General features: G+C 42.2%; 1 protein-coding gene across 1 annotated transcript; it reads right to left on the reverse strand.

The window, feature by feature from the left end:
* Nucleotides 1-6,828: 6,828 nt before the first annotated feature.
* Nucleotides 6,829-27,655, reverse strand: acin1a (apoptotic chromatin condensation inducer 1a). Its single transcript, XM_084731856.1, has 18 exons — nucleotides 27,485-27,655; nucleotides 25,001-25,066; nucleotides 24,714-24,825; nucleotides 24,546-24,601; nucleotides 21,188-24,343; nucleotides 19,880-20,035; nucleotides 19,586-19,671; nucleotides 14,219-14,276; nucleotides 12,094-12,133; nucleotides 11,178-11,317; nucleotides 10,886-11,029; nucleotides 10,563-10,758; nucleotides 10,288-10,433; nucleotides 9,136-9,243; nucleotides 8,915-9,022; nucleotides 8,522-8,828; nucleotides 8,283-8,380; nucleotides 6,829-8,162 (listed from the first exon to the last, which is right to left on the reverse strand). The coding sequence occupies exons 1-18, from the start codon at nucleotides 27,620-27,622 to the stop codon at nucleotides 7,821-7,823; spliced, it is 5,457 nt and encodes a 1,818-aa protein (XP_084587982.1). The 5' UTR covers nucleotides 27,623-27,655; the 3' UTR covers nucleotides 6,829-7,820.
* Nucleotides 27,656-27,879: the final 224 nt, after the last annotated feature.

A 27,879-nucleotide genomic window follows, 5' to 3' on the forward strand; every position in this document is an offset into this window, starting at 1 on the left:
GCAATCATACTGTAATTGCATGACCAACCTCAGAGAGACCATCCCATTAAATGAGAATGACTGATTAACAGAGAATGGTTAGTGTTGCACTCTGCCTGGTAACAAGGATGTGGGATGATGATGGAAAGGGGCATTTCTTAAGGGAGCTGGTGAATGGCTATATAGGTTACACATGGTTTTCATTTGCATCAGTTAAAGCTCTGCCACATCCTGCACCAAGGACTAATACAACAATCAGGAACAGAGGGGTTTCTCTCTAAAGTCTCTGTCTCTTACTCTCACACACAACCATGCAAATATGGGATGTAAAGAGCTTAAGCTTGCTGCGGTGTTCACTTCCTCCACCAAAGAGCCAGGATGATGTGTTTGCCTTTTGTTTGATTGTGAACAAATGGGATCGTCTGACATGACATTTGCTTTGCGTGATTGCACTCATCTGAGAAAAAAAAATTCCTATTCATCAATTGACCGTCTAACCATCCTTTGACGCATCATTTTACCAGTCTGTTGGCTTATCCTTCATTAAAGGGACAATCCAACAATTTTAAAAGATCGAGAAACTGTTTTTTTTTTTAAAGATGGTCACATTTTATACTCCAAAGGATTCTACAATTCTGTGTGAGTGGGGCGGTTTCTGTCTGTAGTAGGTCTGTCAGCCCAAATTGAAATATCTCAACAACTACTGTCTGGATGACCATGTTTTGACTTTTGAATTTTGAAAATTGACTTTGGTGATCTCTTTATTTTCTGTCTAGCTCCACCATGATGTTCACATATTTAGCATGTCTTGAACATTCATGCTTCCCTCAGAATGAATTGTAACAATCAATTTTTTATCTAGTACCATCATCATCAAATGTGCTTGTGAAATGAATAACATCCCCATCAGTCTCAGCTGTACTTTGTGTTTGATGCTAACTAGCAAATGCTAGTATGCGAACACACTGAACTAAGATGTTGAACAGCATTCTATACAGCATTCTGACATTAGCATTTAGCGCAAAGCACTACCATGCAGAAATGCAGCCTCACAGAGCTGCTGGCATGTTTGTAGACTCTTGTTTGCCCTTATCAGGGTGTCTATTTGCACCGCAGCTTTTATACTCAGCCCCCTAGTTTAGTAATAAGAGTGAAAAAGTCTCTGTAGAGAGGAGATTGTGGTGGCTGAATAGATGAGTCCTGTGTGAAACTAGAAGTCAGTGTTGATGTTTAAGTTTTGGACTTTGCTAGGTTTAGGGGACAAAACTACACGGTTAGGTTTAGGAAAAGATCATGATTTGTTTCTGCCATGCAGATCCTAATAGCATCTATGGTTACAGACACCTGGGCGCTTTTTTCTTCCAGGCCAGGGTATATACACCTGGCTGTAAATAGCCACATTGGCTATTCCACCCTGGGTGTAAATAGCATCTGCCTTCAAATATTATGTGCGATCTCAACAGAAATTAGAATTTTTATTTAGAGGGAACCTTTAAATATTCATCAAAACTGTAAAATGCATCTCTAACACAAATAATTTGATCTGACCTACACTCAAAAACATTTTATTTATGTTGTATTTTGACATATTTCACATTATAATGATGAACATTTTATATCTGAGTGTGTGCTTTTCATAAAACATTGTATGCATCACTGTAATACACTGATCCAACAAAGTGATGACAGAGAACAGAACGACTAACTGGAGAGATTAAAGACCTCTTTTGCAGCAGACACTCATGTGTCATGGCAGAGAAAGCCCAGGTGTAAGCAATAACACTAATGATTACTCCATTCCATTTGAGTGCCCCAGTGAGCAATGCCAGTAAGCCAGCATTCACAATAGCAGGGCCTTGAAACTGGCTGACATACATGGAATGCAGTCATTGTTAAGATTATTAATTACACCTGTGAATTCCCTACTATGATATGATCAAATGCTGAGAAAGGGAGATTTGCTCCCTATTCAAGTGCTTTCTTGTTTATAGTTTTATAGTAAATACTACACAATCTGTGAGGGTGAAAGAGTAGTCTATGAGCTGCTGCAATCATACACACACACAGGGTTGACTGGTGGTGTACACTGCCAGTGAAGGAGAGGGATCAATACCTAATACTTTTTTCCGTTCTGTCTGCATCTTATTATTCCATTTAGCTACACATGGAGCTATGCATGGAAAATAACTTTCCCCATTAGTTAAACATAACTGTTTTTGTACGCTCCAGATCTCCAAATCTCAGTTTTCTCTGCTCCATCGTGTGTTGTACCAACTGTTTGCTTTGCGATCTTTCTTAGCCCTGCGGTTTTGCCTTTGTCTGCCCCCTCAGTGCTGAATCTGCTTTAAGCTATCAGTTTAAAGCTACGTGCTTGCCTTTGTTACACTCAACACAATGTCTGCACTTTGAATTGGGTGTGGTGCAGTGGGAGCAGTCTCTTTTTAAATGTCGGAGGGAGGTATTGTGTGGGTGATAAAAATACAGGTGCAAGGAAGTTGAACAATCAACATTTCAACTTCTTTATGTTGCTTGTTTTTTCAAGCCCATCTCATATGGCATGGTTTCCCAAGATCTGCAGAAAAAACACCTACATCATAGGAGATGCTGATTCAGGCTCCCCAAGCCCAGCTATCCTCGCCCTGACCCAGCCATATCCGCAAGGAAACCCCCCTGCTTCACTCAGGGCCTGGTCAGGATAGTGGGCACATTTCATCTGACATCTAAATATATATAAAGTCCCTGTCTGAACTCTTGAGACCACCAATTATTCTTCCTCCTCCCCATCCCCACATCTCCTGCAGTCAGTTAATGAAGTATCGTACAAAGTCATGCTTGGTTTTTCTCTCTCTCACCGCCTCTTCCATCGCAGCAGCGCACATCTGGTTTCCATAAGCACATACATGTCATCACAAAGAAGAGGAGGGGGGAGAACAGAGGGGAAGACTGAAGGAGGAGGGGGAAGGGTGTGTATATATCAAGGGAGGTTTGAACTTCAAGGAGTGGTAAGACTGGCTGTCAAGATATCGCTGTCTTTCATCATCTCTCCATCTTCTCCACAAGCTCTCATATGTTTTTCATGACAGCCTCCTTTCAGTCAGACATTAACTGGAAATCCATAAGAGCAAATATGCATGTGTGACGGAGAGCCACAGTGAGGGCAACCAAGCATAAATAGGACACAGATAGAAAAAGAAAAACTCCAAGTCAGAGGAGAGTAAGAGGAAAGTCAGTGAGACATGCAGAGATCAGACAGGCCACATCAGAGGTCGTCTTTGAAAGTGGAGCTTAGTGGGCCTCTATGCTGAGTTCCTAACAGCGCTGGACACAAAGGCCTATGTGGTTACACCAAGGAGGAGAAGGCTGGGAGGAGGAAAAGGGGAGTGGAGGCAGGGGGGACTGCTTACAGAGCGAAAACATATTGTTTTTACTGCCCACTCATCAGCATAGGGGTGGCCTTGCTCAGCTGACTGGCTGGTCATGGAGGCCTTTGCCGTTGACCTGAGCTCTGCATCAGACGCAGGTGGTGCGCTGTGGTCCTCCAGCTGTCACTCATGGTTCTGTAAAAGACCCACAACTGTAGAAACACTGTTTTGAGTCATCTCTTCATCTGCGGACACAGCCTTCCAGCTGCTCTGCTTTAGATTTGCCGGGAGGGATCTATCCCAAATGTGGCATTCCGCAGAGCTGGGTAGGTCCAGGACTGCCCTTCCTGATCACGAGAAGACTGCTCATCCTGGAGTAAAGTTGCAGTAGGCAGTTTAGTATGTTGAATATTTAGGACTGCAGTTTTCACAACGTGGAATTAGCTAAATAAATCCTTCCAAGTAGTGCCTGGAGCTGATCGAGGTAAAAGAGTAAATAAAGATAGATGACTCAGATGAAGCTGATTTAAGGATAATGTGTCAAATTTCACTTCTTTTAAAAGCTGGGACACATTTATGGTTGCATTATGCTAACTTGTCTCCTCCTTGTGCTCCCCCAGCGAGGATGCATGAGATGCGAGGAAGATACCTGAGGACAGAGGGGCCAAAGGTGCCAAATAAGAAATCCCTGATTTCATGAGGCCAGTCTTTAGTGATGTCAGTTCTTTGGGTGCTGAATTTACATGTTTTGCCACTTGAGATTAAAGACTTCATGTGAGATACACCTATATTTCCTGACTCAAACCTCCTCTCTGCTTCAAGTGCATTTAAAAGATTGGAAGATCCTCAATGATGGATGCGAGAAACTGATCTGAGTACGTTACTCCTGGTTCATGACCCAACTCCTTTCTGGGTGAAAACAACTACTCTGATTTAACTGATGTTCTATAAAAATCCAAGGTCTTCACTAGTTTAAACACATTAAATAAGACAACCGAAATGCTGTGTACCTATTAGGAGTACAAATCCTCTGGAAAATCAGCTGAGCAATTTGCTGATCAACAACTGGCACTGTTACATAGAAAAAATTAAAGTAATAAGGGCTCTTTCAGTCTGCCTCCATTAAAGTGGACAAACCTGACATACAACTACTTTATTGCATCTTCAGGTAATGTATTTCAGACATCTTACTTTTTATATCATTAGGACACTTATTCGGCTGTATTGTTAAACCAAACACTATTCTGAAAGCAGGTATTTTATGCTAGGGCTATCTTTTTTCACTTTAAAAACTTAAGCTCCTCTGTCGTGAAATTTCTTTTCTGAATGACTTTGTTCTACACAATCTGCACACCAGAAACATTATTAGTTCACCTGTTCACCTCCATACTGACTGGCTGCTTTTAAATGGCTTGCTTTCAATCGCAGAAGGGCGTGGTCGTGGGACTTGATGTATAGCTGCTCTCATCCACGGCAGAGAGGGAACAATTTCCAGGTCACAGAAGGAGAAAAGATTCAAGAAAGCGTTAGCATAGTGAAAACCATCCTTTGACTGTTTTTATGGTCAGTTGGTGTTGACGTGCAGCAGATGAAATCAGAGTGCGCCATGTGAAGATTCTAATCTTCAGTCTAAAGATTCTAACCTTGAGTCTTCAGATCCAGTCAATTCCGGAGAGAGACATAACAGCAAATAGCAAAAGAAGAACAGCAAGTAATAAGTTTTCTTGTTTTAGGGGAAAAAACAAAACTGCACTTTTTCACCTTTTCAGCTCAAATGTCACTACAAAGAAACAGTGCAGCTGCTTATTGCCATCCATTTTTGTTTTGGTACAAGAACACACAACAGTCTGCATTCTCACTGGATCTGCAAGGTCATCTACCTCCTGAACTCCAGTTGTTACAGACCAGATGTTCAGTGTGTTGTCTAGTGTATTTAGTCTATCAGTCATAAGGTTGATACTGATTCCTGACACTGACAAAAAAAAATCATTAACCTGTATGTGTTGTTTTCATCTTGCTTCACTACCCCTTAGTGCCAAAAGAAAAACGTACATCTTTGTGTCAAACCTTGAAACTTTTATGCAAATCAAAATCTAATATTATTGGTATAATTTTGCAGGCACATTTATGCTCTCCAGAGGATGTCTGTCCAGTTTGCTCATTCTTTAGACCACCCTTAAACCAGGCCTTCATGTCAACATGGGACTTCATGATGTAACAGGTACAACGCCATGGAATTTGAACAGGATTAAAAAATTTTTTTTCCAATAACCACACTCACACACTCAAAATAAACTTCATATTTGTAACCTCTCTAGCAGCAAAACAGGATGTTGCTTGTCCATCCAATGCTTCAAATGTAAGGCTGTAGCTGGCCCTTTTTTTAATGTTTAAAGGACATTCTCTCCTGAGAACTCTAAATATTGTAGGAGAACTCTAAATATTATATTGAGACCTCTAAACTTTGTAGGCTTACTGATATAGTCATTAAGCTCCTTTTACTTGAGTTCTGCTCTTTACTTTACCATACTTTCCTGAAACTCTAAAGAAATAATCTTTTCTAACTCTCCATTTGGCCAAGATATCATCACTTTGCTCTAATGTTCAACTTATCTTTAAAACCTGCTTGGCACAAATCTACATATGCAATCTGACACACACTGGTGCTTTTCTCTGCAAAAAAGTATCCTTGGCATGATAAGATAAACCTTCATTAGAGATGAAAGACAGAATTTTTCTCTGGCGCTTTCATTCCAACTAGGCCACTTGAGTTAGAAAGTTGTTCTTGGGGTGCCAGAGAGATGCCAGGGTGAAGGATTCACTGGTCCTCACAGAGTCCAGACACACTGAGTTGCATCAGGGCAGAAAAATGTTATGCTCAGCGACCATAGGGCTGTAATTACATAGGAACACTGCTGAGCTCTGCAGGATGAACGTCAAGACCAGAGAGTTGGAACAAGGGAACAGAAGAGGGCAAATGCATGATCTACATCTAGATTTAGAGAAGGGAAGGGTGGGTAACAAAGAGATAGACGTAAAGAGGGTTAACAAAGCCAACTTTGAGTAAACCGCAAAATTAGGATAAATGTTAAATGAGAGACAATGCCATTGATGCCACCGTGACATGGCATTGAAGGAAAGGGGAATTTTCCAATATACAGATAATAAGTTGCTGGCAGATCGGTGTATCCTTATTTTAACATTCTCTCTTCTTTTGCATTCTTAAGTTTTAACTTGACTGCCTGAAGTCATTCTCCTTGTGTTAAATGCCATGGCTGACCCAGGCCACAATGTGGTGTGACTGACACCTTGTGGACTCCAAGTGTAACCACAGATTTAACTTGCAGAATTTGTATTTAGCTTGAACTAAGCTCTTCCAAGTAACCAGTAAGAAGTTACATTTTTGATCCACCTTCCCGAGGAGCAATGAAGAAATTCCACTTAAAATCACATCAGTGATGAGATTGGAAAAGAACCATCACAATCATTTCAAATTTCAATTTTTATTATTTGTACATTCACCACTGATAGGCGTACTCAAAGAAGAAATTAAAAAAAAACAAAACAAAGCTTGGTACTAAAATGATGAAATAATGATTAAAAAACAATATTAAAACCATTGGTGAGAAAACTCATAATGCAACCTCCGCTCTTGGGCCTGTATTGACACTACAGGGTAAGAGAATGGGAGGAAGAGGAGGGAGGAGGAAGAGAATCAATGATAAGGACACGATCATAGCTTGTGTCAGGTGTGACAGACATAGATTCTCCCCCCTCCAGAGAATCATCTCATCTCTTAACTAAATCGAGGGAGAGAGGAACACTGCATTGCCAAGTAGTTATTCCACACCTGTCCAAAAATACCCCAGAGCTGCCTCATTTAAAGACTTGATTTTGAGTTATCTTATATGTCTGTACAAAAATGCCAAACAAACTTATTCCAAGATTTTTTGATTTATGCAAGCCTCTGCACAGAGGATCGAGTTTTCTCTTTAGGCAGGACTGGCAAGGAGAGCCTTGGACTACATGCAGCAACAAAAGGATTCCTCGTCTGAATTGCAGAGCTGTTAAAACACTGAGGCAACGACAATTGATAGCAAATCATAATTGGCACCTACACTTTTGGGCAAATGGGGAACATTGGGGGAAATTATTAAAATTACCCAGCGTGCCATACTGCTATGCCGTCAAGACGAAAAACCAAAGAATAAAAGAGAGGCAAACATATAAAGAAAAGATATCAAACCTTGACAGGAGTGAGACGTACAGCACTCTGGGAAACAACACTGCAAAAAATCATGGTCCCCTTTAAGCATGACTGTGTGTAGGTGTAGATGTGCTTTAAAAAAGGTGACAATTTGAGAGATGGTGACGACATCAGTTGGTCCTCTGTTGGGTCTTAGTTGTAACAAAGTACATGTAGTGAAAGGCAAATGGAAGAGGGTGGTCTCTAGGACAGTTCCATAAGTTGATTGGCCATTAACGCCGCCGTTCTCGCGGGTCACTGCGGCTGCGGGAGCGCCGGCCCCCACCTGCGCTGCTGCCCCCCGGCCTACGGTAGCCATCCCTGCGTTTGTCATTCTCCCTTTCCCTCTCCCTCTCCCTGTCTCTGTCTCTACCTCTGTCTCGATCTCTGTCCCTCTCTCTGTCTCTGTCCTTGTCCTTCTCACCCTCACTCCGGTCTCCCGCTGCGCCGCCTCCAGCTTTCATCCTCTCCTTGCGCTCCTCTTCCCTTTTTTTCTCCTCCTCCTCTTCTTGTTCCTTCCTCCGTTTCTCACGTTCCTTCGTCCGTTCTGCTCTGGCAGCTTCCCGCTGAACAAACTAAAATAAAGAGAAAGCACAATGCAGGACTTAAATTAGATATCTAGGTCATGTACTTGAAAGTTATTTTTTTAAAAGTGGCAAAGCAAAGAGTTACCATTAAACTGGTTCATGTCTCACCTGCTCTTCTGTAAGTGGAAGCCAGTATATGCAAGGAGCTGCTTTAGTTTTGCGGAACAGGTCATCAAGCAGCTTTGCAGGAGGATCCTCAGTTTTCTCTGCCAAAACATACACAATATAAGGGGTGCTGTAGACTGTAGATTTATCAATTATTGTTCAGTTCTACACAGTATTGATAAAAATTAATTAATTGTCACCAAACATAGATACAATCTAAATCTTGTGTCTGCATCTCTTACCTTTCTTCTCAGTTTTCTTCTCTTTGCTCTTTCCTCTCTCCTTGCGCCGTCTCTCTCTGGAGCGCGACCTTCGAGGACCTCCCTCCTTTTCATCTCCGGGTTTCCCAAACTCTCTAACTTTGTCGCGATCCCACTCACGCTCTGCCCGGGCCCTCTCCCGGCGCTCCATCTCACGCTCACGCTCAGCCCACTGGTCTCGCTCTGGGAGGAGAGAGGGCAGGCCTGATGCTCGACTACGGCCGGAGCCAGGGCCCTGATCCTCTGCTCCCGGTCTGTCAGCTGCACCCAAGCCTTTGTGGAAGTCCAGCTACAAAGCAGAGATAAGCTCAGGCCACAGATGGCAAAGTATTGTGGGTGTAAGAGAAACACAGACTGAGAGCAATATGGCCTTACCTCCTCCTGCTGGCAGAACTCTACGCTGAGGACTTTAGGGTTGCTCTGAGGCCATTTCACTCCATGAAGAGCTGCCCGAGTAGCAACTGCCTCCTCTGAGCTACAGTACTAAACACACAAAGAAAAGGATTAGATGCAGAAGAAACTTCCACAGGCCAAAAGCAGTCTGGTTCAGAGCTGCCACTCTCTATCAAAGAGAACACATGCTTGTATTAACTCACAGTGACATAGCAGTGAGATTTGATTTTGTCGATCCAGAAGCCCTCCTCCACCAGGGTGCCAGTTCTGCCAAGCAGCTCCTTAAGCTGCCCCAGAGTGAACGGCCTCACCTACAAAAAATATAAGAGCACTTATCAGAAGACTGCTTTACAGAATTATTAATAGTGTGAGCACAAATAAGAATACATACATTAAGAAACACAGTGCATATTTAATTATATACTGTGAATAATTAAACCACAAAAACAAAAATTTAAAGAAGAAAATATTGCAGTTAAAGACTACAAATGTTTAGATACATAGTGAGTTCTACAAGGTGCCTACTATGTAACACTAGAAAATTTGAATCCTGCCCTGCACTGTTATTGAAATGCATTTCAAGGATAATCCTGGCATTGTTTTAGATTTTTAGTAACAACGATTGTCAAGAAAACTCCACAACCAGTATTGCCTCTATAGCCACAGCCAAAAGACTTTCAGAGCACATGCTGTTGCTGCAGAACTCCACTGTCAGCCAAGAACTATTAAAAACACATAACAGCCATACTGTTGCACCTTCATTACGATTAACATAGCCAGTGTTGTTTATTCTGAATCAATTTTGCAGTCGCAGTCTCAATCTCTGAGAGCAGCTCTGTGTTGGGCAGACATCACTGCACATACTTTGGGAAGTGGTTGTGCGCTTATACTGCTGGGAATAATAAGCTACCCTAACCATGTTCATCATACTGACAGAATGCATCTATCGGTCCTGTGTGACTCTTTCATTCATGAGGTTATCTGTGTCTGATAATTGATATCTTGATAATAAAAAAAGTGAAAACAACAACAATCTTGGACTTAAAAAGGATAAAGGTGTTAGTCTCTTCTTGTAAGGAGGCCAATTAGTCAGTATGAGGAACCTGACTAGCTGACTGTAGCATTTTGCAAAAGATAAAACAGTATATTGAGGCACAGCAGAAGGCTGGGTCAATTTATGACCTATAATCAGTGGCAACTCCACAAATACCCAGCATTACCATCAGTTACACCATTTGTTTGGTTGCTTTTTCCATCTGTGCTGCATTATACAGACTCTCCACATTCAGTGCACACCATTATGAATAAATGTTAATAAATAAAGAAGAACTTGAAGTGGCATTAAGGATACTCACCAGGTTGCAGATGTGAACAATGCTGGAGACTTTTCCACGAGGTGGTGAGGGTTGCCGGGCTGTGCGAACAGGGTCATCAATTGTGATGGAAACTCCTGTTTTCTGCTGGCTGATGGAGCGACGAATGAGGGTGTCGCTGGGGGTCACTAGGATAAGAAACAATGACAAACAGTCAACATAACATCTTCATTATGACACCAACACTGTCTTTATAGTTTTTTTTAGTTACAATGCAAAATTAAACGCTGAAGACCATCTTGTGATGAATAAATTACCAGTGTTGATTTCTACATCATGGCTGGTATGTGATGGAGACTGGGTTTCCATGGCTCCAGGAAATGAGGTGTCCATCTTCTCTTCATGCTCCCTTGTCCTCTCTCCATCTCCACGCAGATCATCCTCCCCCAGCTCCTCATGTCTGCTCCTCTTGGCCTCTTTCTGTCCATTCTCTTGGCTCTCAGAGTGCACGACCTGCAATAGAAGGAAGGCATAAACACAAGTGATTCATGTAACCTCAGATTTTCTTGAGGAGCATTTTACATTTGACACTAAGGAGAGACCAAAAACTGCCATTCATGTGTAAACATTTAAGACCAACCTGTGTGACAGTGCGTCGGATCTGAAGGTCTTGATCTGAGCGCTCTCTCTCTTCATCCTCAGCCCCAGAAAGGACAGCTTCCTCCGGGTGCAGGTCCACTACTGCCTCCTGGCCGAGGCATGGCCGAATGTCTGGGATGAGAGACTGATAGCAAAGAACATAGAACACACACAAGGTGAATGGGCCTACTATATTCAGCTTGGAAGGCAGAAGCAGTACAGTGCATCTATGCATCCACCCGAGTATTACTAGTAGCTGCAACATAATATCAGTGTTAGTATGCTGAAAATACCTTGAGTGAATCTGTGGTGATGCTGATGGAAGGTTTCTTGGCAGTGACAGCTGTGCTAGAGCCCCACCTCCTCTTGCGACCTGCCACAGCTCCAGACTCCTGCTCACCCTCATTACCAGTGCCTGGAGATGATTTACTGCCTGATAAGACAAGAGAAAGGGAGTCCTCAGGCACATGGCATATATAGAGTAGGGTTGGGTGACTATATCGTCTATCGATGATGGGCTGAACCCATCGCCGATTGTTCTTTTTGCCTGATTTTTAGGTCAATATAAATGAAGTGTGTTTTCCAAGGCGTTAACAAACCAATTAAGATTATATTAGTTTGGTAAAAGAGAGAAACTTGAATTCATAAGGTGAACGGTTGTATTTCTCTGTTTAAAATGAAAATAAATGTAAAAATGATAATAATAATGACAATTAGTAATTTGTAGATACTTTGAGTTTATTCTGTCCATTGGATGTAGTGAACGCACACAGCATGCGTAACATAGTGAATTCGCCGCTTGCACACATCTCCCAGCTGAGACCCGAGAGGTCAGGAGAAGGTGGATGGGGGAACAATGATATCGCCAATCGCCGATGGATGGGCTGACGATGATTGCTTGGAAAATTTTAGCATATCGCCCAACTCTAATATACAGTGTAAGTGTACACAACTTCACAAATCCTTGTAGACAACAGTCTTCTGGCCACAATTTTTTTTAAACACAGACAATCATGACCATGCAATCCACATTATTTAAGATGCAATTTTGTTGAGCTCCCGGACCTTAGACTATTAATGCCATTAATATATACATCATAAACTATCAGAGGGTTAATAAAATGAGATGGCAAGGCACAAGACCAACACTAATGATCAGTTATAAATGCTGGTATACTGGCAGACAGCAAGCCAAGGGAGTGTACTCACCACTAAGAGAGATCTTACGAGCTGAGAAGGCCTTCGGTGTCTGAAACACAAGAAGATAAAAACAACCCAAGATACATGGGAGAGTGAGAGGCAGACACTATGGTTGGAGACAAGAGGTCAAGGACAGATTAGAAGAAAGGTGGAACAATAACAGGAAGGGGGACAAGTAGGGACTGAGAGAGTGAATGATAGAAACTGCTGTGCATAGTCTTAATCTCAAAATCAATTCTACTGAATGACAGCAAGCTCTGTGTTGCTACTGTACTGGTAGTTAAGAGCATATCATTCATAATTATCTACACCTATACATTATTTAATACAACTTGCTTTTGAAGTGTCAACTGTAGTTGCAGTCTCTATCATACAAACAGGGATTGGTGTGGAAATACTGCAGCTTAAATTCCAGCACTACAATTTTGTTATTGAATAACTTTGTGTCAGAGAAAGACCAACTCCAATTGTTTTCATAAGTAAAAGTCTTAAAGGTTAAAGGTTATAAAAGAGAAGAACCATTTTGATTAAACTGCAGTAGCCACAAACATAATAAAAACTTTTTTAAAAATTCTGCTTCTCCGAATAAAGACTACAGAGAGTATGACTGGAACTAAGCATGTTCAAAATAACTGTATGAAATATAACATTGAGTAAACATCTACTTATTCCCTGGTACCACTGACACCTGATCCTTACTGGTTTGGATATGGCCCAATCACGACTGCATGTACTGTATCTAGGCAACAAGGGTCCAATCAAAGGTGGCTGAGATGTTTGGATGGATATCTGAAAGCTGGTTGGCTGGCAGGATGGGTTCAATAGTTCATTTGGGTAGGGGCTTTGACATGCTTTTAGCCAAAGCAGTCATCCTCAGGTGTTTTGGCATTAGTCCGTTTAAAAATGTGGCAGTTTCTTGTAACAACAGAAAGAAACAATGAGTCCAATGAGCTGGAGACCAGATGTTGAATGTTGTCAACAGTCACTGTGCACATAAATCCATGATATTGATTTAAATGTCCAGTTGTGTTTGGGGCTCAGCAAGTTCATACACAGAGTCACAAAACAGCAAAAATCTGGCGATGGCTGTTGTAGAAGGGGACCCAAGAGGTAAGTCCTTCTTAAGTTTAAATAAAAACTTTCAAGTCCGTTGTATCCAATCTTTGGCCTCTTTGAAAACTCATTTATTATCCAATGAGGGTATCTGTTGGAGAAATCTGAATCCCATTCCAAGAGATGACCAAAATCCAAAATGTCCTTTCTCAAGCATGTTACAGTCCACCAACCGCAATAAATGATGTGTCCATAATATCCCACATTTCTTTGTGAGTGGGTTAAAAATGTCTTTAAGTGAAACAATCTTAAATCTACTCAGTTGCTGAGAGGGTTTCATAACAGCCTCGACTTGCTGCGAGCACACATGCTTGCAAGTCTCTCCTCCACGATGATTTTTAAGGGCGCACAGCCAGATTAGTGGATAAAAGGCAAAGAGAGGTGGGCCACAGTGACTACCCAACTCCTTCTTTGAAACTTCTGGTCCAATCAATAGCCCTTGCAAGCCATATCCATGAAAATGAGGCAGCCTTTGTTGCCAAGGGTGTCCCTCTGCAGTGCAGCCTTTGGGGCTTATCTGTGGTCAACTCTGGATTCTTGGGGACAGTGGAACAGGTGCAGCAGTAGCAGGAGTAGTAGTAGTAGAAGTAGTAGTAGTGGCAGAGGTAGTATGCAGGTACCAAAAGGGGCAATGGAAGAGGCATGAGCACCTTTATAACAAAGCAATCATTTGGGGTTTAAACATCAGCCACAGTGAGAAAATACCCTTGCTGTTTCTGCCTATGACAGTACAAACAAGGTCTTACAAACAGCCAAATTAAAAAAAAAATGTAATTCCTACACACATTCTACCACTTGTGAAAAGGGCTCAAAAAGTCATCTAGTGGAAGTATTTTTAAATGTAAAGAAAATATTTCCTACACAGAATATAAACATACACTCAAATGACCTATAATTACATGTATCCAGGTTAATAAAAAAAGACTACGTGCAACAGGCTCAAATGGGTCCATCCATCTAAGTCCCCAGATATGAACAGCTCTGAGGACCAAGATGATCCATGGTTCTTCAAGTGCCTTACCTCATCGCTGGTCTCAGGAAGCTTCTCTGGCTCTGCCATGGCAGTCTCCTTCACCTGCCTGTGTAATGTGAAAAACACATTTCAAGAGGAAAAGACGGAAAAGATGAGCAGACCATTAGGTTGGAAGAAAAAATGCAATATGACAAAACAACAAGATAAAAGCATACGTTCATAGTTTGTTCATAACACTATGAAACACAACATTTAAGTTTAATACTGCCACTATCAAAAAGAAACCCATTCTCTCCATATTTTGTCATTTTTATTCTTTTCATAAATCAATGCTACTGGTCATCATTTATGTTTGTCAGTGAGATTTACAAATATTTAACCAATAAAAATTATTTAAAAGACATACAAATTTTGATAATGCAGAATTTTATTTTGAAAACACATTTTTCATATCTTGAAAAGTAAAAGGTTTTGAAAATCCAGATTTATGAATTATTAAAAAAAACAAAATGGCAATTCAAAAGCCACAAAATCATTAGCAAGTTCTACTTAATTTGGCTATACATGCAAAAGCACAAATATTTTATTTTATCTACATCTAACAGTTAATATGAAGGAAATCATGGAGCCCTAAACACAGATATTAATCTCAGTTGCAGAACCACAATGCAGCATTAAAAACCTATTTAAAAAATCTCAGCACTTAAAGCTATTCCACTGATACACAAACAACAGCCAGGTGATACCAAAATAACTGCACCTTAAACGCATCTCACACTGTTGACTTTGTCATGTCACAAATACGTTGCTCTTAATTTTTTAACGGGGGGTCAAAGAAGTGAGCCGAGGCATGCAGTGCCACCGCAGTCCTCCTTCAGACGAGCCGAGTCTGTCCAGACTGAGCCAAACGCTCCAACACAGCCACACAATACCTGACACATGAGCGCGCCTCACGGTCTCATGCCATCCTCATGCGCGCACACGTGAGCACGTCCACTCATTCCGACTTACATTAAACTTGGGGGAACTTCACAGCAAAAAGACAAACTGCTCGGTTGAAAGGCAGCACACAGGCTGCGACTGCTGCTAAAAACACTGCGTCGCAACGAGACCTCTCTCTCTCTCTCTCTCTCTCTCCCTCTTTCCGTCTCTCTCTCCCTCCTACCTTCTCACCGGAGACTACTCCTCTCTGAACGCGTTCATGTCCGCACCGGCTGTCAACCAAAACCCGCGACGGACAAACCCTCGCCTGCTGTTTAGCTGAGCCGCTGTATGGAACACCACAGGCCGGCATCGGCAGCTAAAGCCATCGACGGAGCACAGCCATGTTGCAACGAATGAAAAAAAAAAAAAAAAGATCGTGTATAAAAAGGACCCGCATCTTCTCAGCCACACCGGCTTCAAGGCAGTCTCATCAATCGCCTGATGGGAAATTCAACACCCCGCATCTCTTATGACAGTTTTATCAACGCTGGATTAAATTCGTAATCATACAGATTCTCACGCTATAGTGGAGTGGGGATATATGATCTGATGGCAATGATCAAGTGACTTTACAAATCAACATTTAACAAATGACAAAACAGCAGCCACATAATTACCTTAAAGTATAGTTCACCCAAAAATGAAAATTCAGGCATTATCTACTCACCCTTATGCTGACTGAGGCTGGGGTTTATTTCGTTAGTCAGCAAACACTGCTGGTGTTTCACAGGAAAACTGTGTTGCAAAATCTCTCAAACAATCAAAGTGAATGGTGACCAGTTTTCAAACGTAAAAAATCAACTGAAAAAAGACATACAATGCCTTCATACTGCTTGTCTGGCATAATCCAACTCTGCTTAATTTCAGACTTTGTGCATGTGCACATGAATGTGGCTCTAAGCTAAGGATCTGCAGTGAAGAAGATTCAGGCTAAAAACATGGTGCAAATAATATCTTTATAGTCAACTTGGCATGTTGGGGCTTTAGGGGAATTGGATTGCATCAGATGAGCAGTATGGAGGCATTTTATGTTTTTATTCTGTTGTTTATTTTTTTACATTCGAAAACAGGTCACTTCCGTTGGTTTGGAGAAACTGCAGTGCTGTTCTCCTGTGAAACTCCAGCAGTGTTTTGTGGAATAAAAAACCTAAACCCAAACTTCAATAAGGGTATGAGGGTGAGTAGATAATGAAAAATAAAAAGATAAATACAGGGAACCAAAACTGTGACTTCACCACTAGTAAGTGTGTTTTCTTCAGTCAGAGGATCTTTTAAAACAGCACTGCAGACTTAAATATCCTTGCCCAGAAAAGTCTGCCAAGGATTTCAGTTTTACACCTGCATCATTTTGGGAGCACCGGAGATGTTCAGTGGAGTTGAGGTCTGGTGACTATTAAAGGGACAATCCCCCCCAAAATCGAAAATACATATTTCTCTTCTTACCTGTAGTGCTATAAATCCACCTAGATTGTTTTGGTGTGAGTTGCCCAGTTTTGGAGATATAGGCTTTAGGGATGCCTGTCTTCTCTTCAATATAATGGAATTAGCTGGCACTGCAGTTCTCGAATTGCTATTTGAAAAACTCAACAGTAATTTCTCTTTCCTGAAATCATGTAGGAACTATTGTACCAAACTACACCTGCCAGCCAAATCGCTGCATAGAGGAAAGTATGCACCTGCTCATGGACGAGAATGAACAGTTCAGCCGAGGATGCCATTAATGTTTGCATCTCGTGCAGTCACTAGCATGAGCCTCTCGTTCATGAGTAGATGTATGCTTGCTTCTGCATGGTGATACGGTTGGTTTATGGTAGGAAAAAAAACAGTTCCATAATGAAATTGCTCCCAACAAAGTGCATTATATTGAGTAAGTAGTTCATTATTTCTGGAATGAGATGTTGCTGTTGAGATTTTCTAATTGAGCACCCAAGCTGAGAGCCATCTTGTTACATTATATTCAAAAGAATGCAGACATCTCCATGGCCAATAATTCCAAAACTCAAAATTAAGCAGATAAATAGTATTAAAGGTGAAATGTATTTTTGATTTTGGGGTGAACTGTTCCTTTAAAAGGGATGCCATGTAGTCACAGCTCCTTTTCCTAGAGTTCTTGTTAAACTTGCATAACTCTGATGCATAGTTTGGTTGCAAAATAAACCTTCACAATCAATACCGTCAACAGAATAGTGGTGATTCTATTTAGTCAATGTGGAGTTAATCCTGTGTATGTCAGCGCTACAACTGTGAAAATGTCACTACAAGCATACACAGGGTGTCCACAAAGTCTCTTTATAATTTAAAATTATAAAAATTATTACAAAAGCAATTGATGAGATATGTTAATCAGATTTGTTCTATGTACTCAGTGGTTATCAAAGTTTCTTAATTATATTGCATTTGTGTATTTCAGGTACCCTGTTGATGAAATAGGCTCTGTTAAAAAAAAAAAAAAAAAACTAAAAAATGGCTACTACTCAAGAAAAGGCACAATGTGTATTGTGGTTTATTGAAAGAAGACTCAGCAAAACTACAGGATTAAGTATGGAAGACATCCACCATCATGTCCGTCAATTTGTGCATGGCACAAGAAATTTATGGAGACAAGGACAGTGTTGGATAAAGGGAGGAGTGGACGACCAAGAACATCTGAGGAAAACATCGATAGTATAAGACAAGCCTTTGATCGTTCTCCTACAATGTCCATCCGTACTGCTGCCAGACAGTTGTCCTTACATATCCATATTCCACATGAATATTGTCAAGAGAGTCAGCATTTCATGTTTAGAGTGCCCATATCTATTCTTCAACTCATCAAGGGATTTTATTGCTGCTTCCCACCTTCTACAACATTTAGGTTATATCACTGAAATCATTTGTTTCCTCAGATTTTTCATTGTGTTATTTCAGGTGGACTGGAAATATGTAACAATGAGTGACACAAATTTTCCAATGCTGCATCTTGAAAAGTAGAAGTAGACATAGGCCCTGCAATGTCACTGTCACATCACCAACTTTTTTTTGACTTGCAAGTTTTGACATTTCAGTTGCTTTCGACTTTTGTAGTACTGATGTGTCATGCGTAACTGCTGGACAGCTGAATTAAAGAATGCACAGTACATTCAATAGATGTTTAGACTCACATAGCCAGACTGGTCTCCACAGTGCTCTGTGCTGGAGAAAAGTCTGGCTCCACACATGCACATTCTGCTACAAGGGAAAATATGCCCTGCCTTGTTTGCATTCTTTAAACCAATCACAAAGTGTCTTAGGGTGCTAAGTCCAGGTGCTGCTGCAAAACAGTGTCGATAGGGAACTTGTGGTGGTGAAACATTTGCACACTGGGAGGTGAGCTCTGGCATTAAAATGGCTAAATTACCCCAAAAGAAAAGGTAACAGCTGCTAGCTTGTTTACATTCATACTATTAGCGTGCCACACAATTTGTCATTTTCAGTGTGTAGATTAGAGGTTGTTGCTGTTTCCTGGGGACTTCAGAAATGTAGATAGTAGAGGGGGAGATAGATATAATTGATAACAAAAAACAAACAAACAAACAAACAAAAAAAATGTACATAGCAGATGCCACAATGCTAACTGAAACCAAGTAACCATTGGCAGGCTTATACCTGCACTGTGCATCCGGTGAGTCAGACTAGTAGATGGCCAATGGAGCTCAACAATTTGTATAGACGCTGTTCACACCATGCAGGTTTAAAAGGACAGTTCTCCCCAGAATCAAAAATGCCTGTTTTTTTGTCTGGCCTGTAATGCTATTTATATATTTAGATTGTTGTGATGAGAGTTCCTGAGTTTTGGAGATATCAGCAGTAGAGATGTCTGCGTCCCCTCCAACATGATGGAACTAAATGGTACTTGGCTTTTGGTACTAAAAATGCCAAAAATAAATAAATAAATAAATAAATACATTTAAAAAATTCAACAACAGTGTCTCTTTCCAGGAATCATGACTCAGTTACTCAAAATAATCCACAGACTGTAGCAGAGAGAAAGTAGTTCTGGTAGATTCTACTGCAGGCATAATTTAATTTCAGTAGATTCTAGCACAGAATGAAAGTAGTCTCTACATGAAACTTCTTGCAACTATCTTATCTTGAATACCCAGGTCATGATTTCTGGAAAAAAAAATTGCTGTTAATGTATTTGTGGCATTCCATACAAGCCAAGTATCATTCTGTTCTCTTATCTCATAGAGAAGGCAGACATCTCTACAACTGATATCTCCAAAACTCAACAACTCACACCAAAACAGTCTAAACAGACAAATAGCACTACAGGCAACTGGAAAAATATGTTTTCTGATTTTGGGGAGAACTGTCCCTTCAAGTGTTGTAAGGACACAGCATTATTCACCTGTGTGAGTAAATGTGATACACACAGGTTATGTCTTATAAGACCAAGACATAAAAGCATACCTTTGTTTGTCCTTTTCCTCCTCTCCCTCGCTGTCATTTTTCTTCTTCTGTGTCTCTTCTCTGGTTGGTGCTTCAATTAACTGTTTCTGGGGATTTAAAAGGGCAGGAGATGGAATAAAACAAAGGAGTATATAATGTATGTGAGCTATTTGAACAGTTAAGGTAATATCACCAAAGGGAAAATAAATGGTAGATATAAAGCCATTGCGAGGTTGTTGCTAGTTTGAGCTATTTTCTTAGGAAATCAGACTTTTAAGGTACACCTGGTGTTGTGTTAACGTATGAGCAACTGACCTTGGGGTGACTGTCTCCATCAGCAGGTGTGTCACGCTTCTCTGTGGAAAGTTCTCTTTTGCAAGGGGAGGCTTTTGGAGTTTCTTTTAAACCCTCAGCCTTAGCTGGTAGTGTCAACTTGTGCTGTGGCAAAGAATCTCTTTCAGGTTTCCCTTCCTAGAAAGGACAACAAGGAACTTTTTATACACTAAAAAACCTTAAAGAAGAAAAGAAGAAAGAAGAAAACGCCTACTTTTCAGTATCATTTTTCATTTACCCTGATCTGAGGGCATATACACTATCACATCTGACTTAAGTTATACACCTAACAAGCCCTGTCTCTCCAATAGGATTACTGGTATTGAACCAAATACATACGAACAGTGCTTAGCAATAAAAAGTCATATTTGTGCACCTCTTTATTTAACCCTACATCTGTGCATCAAACTATGTTTTGGTCACTACTCTTAACTGCTAAACCCTCTTTGGTGTTCTTATTTTGTAATATCAGTCTTGTTGTTTTCTGACCCACTCTTGCAAAAGGTTTAAAACTTTTTTAGGTTAGCAATCTATGCTAGCACTGTCAAAACATCTTTAAGTGTGGCTTCACAGTAAAACCAAACAGTATATCAGTAAGGTATCATCAGTAACGTTACGGTGCATTCAGATATGAAGCTACATGACAACATGAAACATGACAACGCTCATTACGCTTGAATCTTTTATACACACTCAGATAGCAGTTCCGTGGAGGCAAAAACTGAACTGAAAACAACTTTGCTGAAAGTTTTATCTCTTGATAAATGTCTTCTGACATGCAAGACTGGTGACCAATGGCACATTTGATTGCCAATGTTGAATTAAACTCTTGCAGTCAGCTTAAATATTCCAAGGTAAAATTATTGCAAATCAGACACTCCATTAAAACTAGCATAAAAGATAAAGAATTGTCAGGTAGCAGTGAACAAAGACTGCTCTATTCTCTTTTTCATCATAGAGACAGTCACAAAAAACCCATCCCCAATCTGCTGAATGCTAAACACACTTGAAAACTCCTGCTTCTGTGAAAGGCAATACATAGTCCGACTGAACACACTGTTATGCACCAATATTAGTTTATCCCTGCAAATGAAAGTAGCAAACTACAATGGGACCCCTGCTGTGGTAATGCCATCTGAGTGACAGAGTGACACTGGACAAATGTTGATAAATAAGGCAATATTAAACACATCTTACTGCCATGGTTCTTAAAACCTGAGACGGGCTGGTCTGCAAGATCATAGGCACTGTATGCTTGGAAGAGAAAGAGGTTCCTTTTAGACCACTTACCTTTCTGCCTCTTGGAGTGGTGCAGGTTTTCTCTTGAGAAGATGTGGATGAGTCAGAGGAGCCAGATGATGAGGACCCAGAGTCTGATTCTGAAGAAGAGGAATCATTAGACGATGATCTTCGTCTTGATCGTTTTTCTTCCTTCTTTGCATCTCTTCCCCTCCTCAGGGCAGCATCTGGGCTTGAAGGACCCTTGCTTTCATCCACTTCTTTTGCTCTTTTAGTGGATTCCTTGGCAGCCTCTTCTGTCTTCAACGAATCTGCCTTTTCTTTGTCCTCTGATACAAGGCTTGTGGCCCTATCTGTCTGGGGAGTCTGGACCAGTGTCGTGTTGCCAACGGTGGTCTCCTTCTCAGGCTTTGTCCCTGCAGATCCTGGCAGCCCAGCAACAACCTCTTGTTTTGTCTGTATCTGTGAACCTTCCTGTTCAGTGGAGGGCTTGTGTCCCTCTTGCTGTTGTTCCCCAGCATCACTAGAGGACAAGACAGGTAACACCCGAGGCTGGGGAGTATCAGAGAAGCTACGAGGCCGCTTGATAACCATAGAAGATGAAGGCTGAATTTGGGACTCTCTTAAGAACCGGAACTTCTTGAATGAAGACTGGGGCGAAAGAGGTGTTGGTGACATGGGTGCCCCGGATTCTGCCGCTTCACTCCGGGACATTGGAACATCTTCCTGCTCTCCCGCATCTGTCGATGACTTTCTACCTGGTCCTGTGGAGAGGGGGGGAGGAGTGGGCAGGGGAGTGAGACCAATCTCACGGCCACGTTTTGATGGAGGAAGGTGACTTTCCCTCTCCTTTTCAGCCATCCTAGCCCTCTCTTTCTCCTTTTCCTGGGCCCTCTCTTGATCCTCCTCCTCCTTCTGCATGGCTTTCTCCTTCTCTACTCTTTCACGTTCAAGAGCTCTCTCCCTCTCTTGCTCCAAAGCCCTCTTTTTCTCTTGCCTCTCCTTCTCCAAGGCTCGCTCCCTTTCGAGTTTCTCCTGCTCCAAAGCTTTCTCCCTCTCCAGCCTTTCTATCCGCTCCTTTTCGGCTCTTTCCTTCTCAAGCCTCTCCCGTTCCTCTCTCTCCACCCTCTCTTTCTCCTCCCTCTCTCGTTCCAAAGTCTTTTCCCTCTCTATCCTCTCCTGCTCTAATGCTTTCTCTCTCTCAATCCTCTCCTTTTCCTTCCTCTCAAGCTCTAACCTCTCTTGTTCTTGGGCTCTTTCCCGGTCCAATCTTTCTTGCTCTAGAGCCTTTTCTCTTTCTATCCTCTCTTGCTCTGCCTTCTCTCTCTCGATTCTCTCCCTTTCCAAGGCTTTCTCTCTCTCGACTCTCTGTTGCTCAAGTCTCTGTTGCTCAAGTCTCTGTTGCTCAAGTCTCTGTTGCTCAAGGGCTCTCTCCCTTTCTAGTCTCTCTTGCTCCAGGGCTCTCTCCTTTTCTAGTCTTTCTTGCTCCAAGGCTTTCTCTCTCTCTATTCTTTCTTGCTCTAAGGCTTTCTCCCGCTCTAACCTTTCCCTTTCCAACCTCTCCTGCTCCAAAGCCTTTTCTCTCTCAAGCCTCTCCTTCTCCTTTCTTTCAGCCTCCAGAGCTCTTTCCCTCTCTAACCTCTCTTGCTCAAGAGCCCTTTCTCTCTCCTTCCTTTCCTGCTCTGCTCTCTCCTGTTCTTCTCGCTCTTGCCTCTCCTTCTCCTCCTTTTCTTTCTGCAGGCGTTCCTTCTCCTCCTTTTCTTTCTGCAGGCGTTCCCTCTCCTCCTTTTCTCTCTGCAGGCGTTCCCTCTCCTCTTTTTCTTTCTGCAAGCGTTCCCTCTCCTCTTTTTCTCTCTGGAGACGTTCTCTCTCCTCCTTTTCTCTCTGCAGACGTTCCCTCTCCTCTTTTTCTCTCTGGAGACGTTCTCTCTCCTCCTTTTCTCTCTGCAGACGTTCCCTCTCCTCTTTTTCTCTCTGCAGACGTTCCCTCTCCTCTTTTTCTCTCTGCAGACGTTCTTGTTCCAGGGCCCTCTGCCTCTCCAGCTCCAGAGCTCTCTCTCGTGCTAAAGCTTTCTCACGCTCTTCCCTCTCTCTAGCCAAAGCAAGTTCTCTCTCCTGCCTCTCTCGTTCTAAAGCAAGTTCCCTCTCCCGCTGCATAGCCTTTTCTCGTTCTTCTCTCTCTATGGCCTGCTGTCGTTCAATTCTCTCTTTCTCCAGAGCTCTCTCTCTCTCTTCTCTCTCCAGTGCGAGGGCTCTTTCCCGCTCTTCCTCAAGTTTTCTCTGCTTCTCTTGCCTTTCGAGCTCTAAGGCCTTTTCTCTTTCTATCTCACTGTCCCTCTTTCTGTCCCTGTCTTCTGTAGCAGTGGCCTTGAGCACACTCACAGGTACTTGAATATGGGCTGAATGTGCTCCTGTGACACCCTGGTTGGTGCCTGGAATCATGGGAAATGGCACATGGCCTGCAGTGTTGGCTGTGTGAGTGATAGCAGATATCAGACCCTCTGTAGGCCCTCTGCCAGGAAATGATGTAGCTGAGGGAGAGTTGCTGTCCTGCCTATCACCTTCACCATCGCCACCATGCCAACCTGCTCCTGAGAAAGCACCTTCTGAAGCCATCTTACGTGCCAGAAGGGTAAGCGGACCGGGCTTGCGCTCGGCATGTCCACTCCTCTGAGGCTCTGGGCTACTACTCCGGCTACCACTGCTAGAGGAACCAGAGCTGGAGGTACTAGGTGAGCGCCTAGGTGGGGCTACATCTGGACTAGGAGGGCTCTGTTTAGGGGTATCAGGCAAGGGGAAGGATAGCTCTGGAGGTGGGGAGGGAGGAGGCGTAGGCTGGCGGAGTTGAGGGGATAAAAGGGACGGCATGTGCTGCTGCTGGGGTGGACAAGATGCTCCAGACCTCTCTCTGGTTGTGGGCACTCTAGCCGGCTCTCTGAGGTTTCTCCTCCGAGCGCCGCTGTCCCAATCATCATCGTCACCATCCTCCTCACCATCCTCGCTATCCTCATCGTCGCTGTCAGCGGCAACTTCGTTGGATGCAGAACCACCAGGAACACGCATGGCTACAGAGCCAGAAGCTGGAGGACCAGACACGTGAGCCTCCTGGTTCCTGTTAGCCTCTCCCTCATTAACTGTACCAAAGAATCCCTCTCCACCAGAAGGCCCGGGTGGCTTGTGCTGCTCTGCCAATGCTGGTGTGACATCCTGATGAGGACAGAAAAGGAGGTGAGACTTATTTTGCAATAGCAATACGCCAGTTTTCCTCCATGTAAATGATATGGCACATTCCTTACCAGCAACTTCCTTTCAAATGTGCAACATCTTTTGGAGCACAGAGAATCTCCAGACAAAAATATTAGAAAATGTGACTGCTTGCAAAAGGTAAGAAAAGAAAGTGATGTCTGACCTGGGCTTGAGGAGGACATGAGGTACTGTTATTAACTTCTGTATGGTCCTCTTCTTCTGTTCACAAAAGACAAATGATTGAATTCGCACAGATGTATTGCATAATGACCCAAGGTGTGTACAGTAACTTATTTAGTTGCAGTGGAGAATTCTAGCAACCTTAACTTACCATTTGTGTCATATGCTTCACGAGCTTCTCTCTCCAGACGCTGCCTCAGGAGCTCCTGTTGTTTAGCCAGATACTGCTTGATAAAGCTGTTCTGGCTCATTTCCTCACCAATCTAAATACAGAGAGACCATTAAAAATGGGGTGTGAGCCTTCAAGGCCACTTGTGCATTATTTTTGTACACATTTATAAGATTAAGCAAATTCATATACATTTCATTTATACCTAAGAGGTCATTAGATGGGAAGAGGCTTCAACCGTTTAAATGAAATTTCTTAGAGACACGTACCTGTGAGTTTGGCTGCAGTCCAATGTGAGCTGTGGAGGTCCTCTGCAGATTCTCCAGCATGAGGGCCTGTTATTAAGACGAAATTTTATCAATTCCACATAAATAACAGGTGGACACTCTTCCAGATGCTAGAGTTGGTATCGGTGCTTATGAATGTAAATATCTGGGTCACTTACGACAACCTAGTTACTGTGTACTGTATACAATAATAATTTTCATTCTGACTGCCAAACTCTCCATCCTTTGCAAACTCTGTGTGTGCCTTGGCATGTCAACATAGATGGGAAAAACATTATTCAGAGTCACTGCCTCTCTTACTTGAAAAGGCTAATTTTAGGTGTAGAGAATTTTTCCTTTGATACAGCTTCCAGTAGAAAGCAATGGAGAAACTTGTGGAGAAAGAGGGGAGGATGGCAAACAACAGAGTTCCATGGTCAGATAGTAAAACGTATCATGGCAAGAAGAATCATATGGGTCAGTTAGACCCAAATAGGCAAGGCAGCTTGCAGGCTGTGGTGGAAAGCAGACCAAACTCATAAAATAATGTGGGCAGAGTTGCAAACAGAAGCTGTTGGGCCTATCTTGGTTCAAATTTTACAATTTTTAATTTAAGACTTTGTTTTCATAAAACTGTCCTGACAATGAATAAGAGTCATGCAGCATCCCCCCTACTCTGGTGCATGTATTTTTTTGCATGCACACCAACGATACACACACAAAATACATGTGTAATATTTAGGGCTGAACAACTGACTGAACTATTATTGAAACTGCAATTTGGCAAAATGCAATACTAAAATTGCAGAAGCTGTAATTTCTTGATGAGGGAAAAATGACAAACAAGATTAGACTTAAATACTATAACCCTGCAGATATGCTATGGCCTGCAAATCCTGTTCTTCTGATGTAAGAAAACATGTTTGATACAGAGTAGACCCCTAAAATGTTACATCTTCATGATTGTTTGTTTCAGTGAACATGAAAATTGTGATGCAAAAATTATCATGCCCACTAGGGATGAAACAATAATCTATTTACAACTTACTGCAATAAAATTCCAGATGATTAGTATCACAGTTTTCAAATTTTAATTATAGTGACATCAGTGTTTGATTACCGCACTTTCAAAAACTCACAGTGAACACTATCTGGCATCACATAAAGTTAGCAACACTCTGTCAGATACATGGCAGCATACAACCTGGGTTTATTTTGCATCAGCTAAAACACTGCCACTGCACAGGACACGATGCCATTTCACATACTAGGGAGGTTTTCAGTAAACAAGTTGGGGAAATTATTTCAGTGTGTGTCTGCTCTTTTTGGACATTTTCAGCACATTTTAAGTATACTACAATTATAACAGTGACAATGGGAAATTTGGCCACTATCATGTTATTGCATTTTCATACAGGTTCATCTTTAATCCCCACTAATGAATTAGTGAATCATATTACCATCATCATCTGAAAAAATCATCTCGATGTGATTTTTTTTGCCATATCACGCAGCCCTATTAACGGTCAATAATGATATAATCTTCAATATCTTGGACAGTGATAAGCAGTAAAAGCAAACACCACATGAGACATCCAATGTAACAATTCTTGAATTTGACCATTTGAGGTCAGTGGCTTTTAAAACTGCCACATTTTAGGCGCCTTAGTTGGTAACAGACGATGTAGCAACATTTTTTCTTGTGTTATAACACAGTGCCCGGATTTTACATAGGGATAATAAACGTTTATCATGAAAATGCGAATGTCAACACCACTTGCTGCTTTCCTGGCGCAGTTCAGCGGACAAACGGTAAATAGCCAGATTGCCCAGCTCAAGAAGAAAAGAAAGCCCCAACTTTCATGGCGAGGGAGATAAGGTTGAATGGCTGTCGCAATGTAAACAAAGTAACTCATACAGGACAGCTCACTGGCCTGGAATACATTTATGGGCAAAAGTATTCCTGAAATTTGCGGAACACAGCAAAATCTCCCAATTCACATAACGTTACATCGCATTGACGTTACACGGACGTCCAGGATCCTCTGACAAAAGTTGTCGAGCTACTGAATAACTGGTGTAACGTTAACCTCCCGCTAAACTCATGCACACCAACAATGTTTGGGACACACTGTTAGCGGCAACAAGCCAGGCCACCGCTCAAGTCACAGCGTTAGCCAGGGGAGCTAACGAGCTAACAGGACAACATCACCCCGACACACACTTTGAAATTAGCCGCTAAGTTTACTGAACTCCCGGTCTTGCTACACTTGGTACAGTTCTGCAAAGCAAAAACGCCACTGAATCACAATGCAGTGCACATAGAAACATTTTTCAGCTGGTTTCTGATCGTTAACCTCGACAACTCTACTACGCTGCTCGGCAGTAACGATACTCAGTTGTCGGCCCTCGAGAGAGCATCAGCCCGTCTCATCGTTAACGTTAGCTCGCTGCAACCGCGCTCCGGTATTTCGCGGCGGAACTCACCCCCTTGAGTCGTTTGATGAGTGCATTCTTCTGTCCGCTTTTCGACAGTCCTCTCTCCTCCAGAGCAGCTTTTAAATCCGCCACTCGAAGGGACTGGAGCGGTCTCCCGTCCAGGGTAACGTCTTCGAGATCCGCCATTTTCCGTTCCTCTCAGTTCCCAGCGAGAGCGACGAGCAACGCCTTCCTCCACCCAGCGTCATCGTCGACGACTTCCCCCTAATCAAATATCAAATAAAATAATTGCTTTTCGGTATTTAAGGCATCGAACACATGCACACATCAACAGATGTATTTATTTTACGTATCACGCACAAACAACTGTTTAAATAATTTTATTTAGTCAACAACAAACTGCGCAAAGTCTGCGCAAACTTGATTTCCCACACAACGAGGCT

This window comes from Lutjanus erythropterus, chromosome 12 (assembly GCF_056507025.1).
Source record: "Lutjanus erythropterus isolate fLutEry1 chromosome 12, fLutEry1.hap2, whole genome shotgun sequence".
NCBI classification, from domain to species: domain Eukaryota; kingdom Metazoa; phylum Chordata; class Actinopteri; order Lutjaniformes; family Lutjanidae; genus Lutjanus; species Lutjanus erythropterus.

Excerpts from the sequence above, each read along its gene's own strand:
- acin1a (XM_084731856.1), bottom strand. The coding sequence starts at position 27,622 with ATGGCGGATCTCGAAGACGTTACCCTGGACGGGAGACCGCTCCAGTCC. Across the intron at positions 11,030-11,177 it reads TCACCACAGATTCACTCAAG|TCTCTCATCCCAGACATTCG; the intron begins GTATTTTCAGCA and ends CTTTGCTATCAG. Across the intron at positions 9,244-10,287 it reads TTGTTCACATCTGCAACCTG|GTGAGGCCGTTCACTCTGGG; the intron begins GTGAGTATCCTT and ends TATTTTTTGTAG.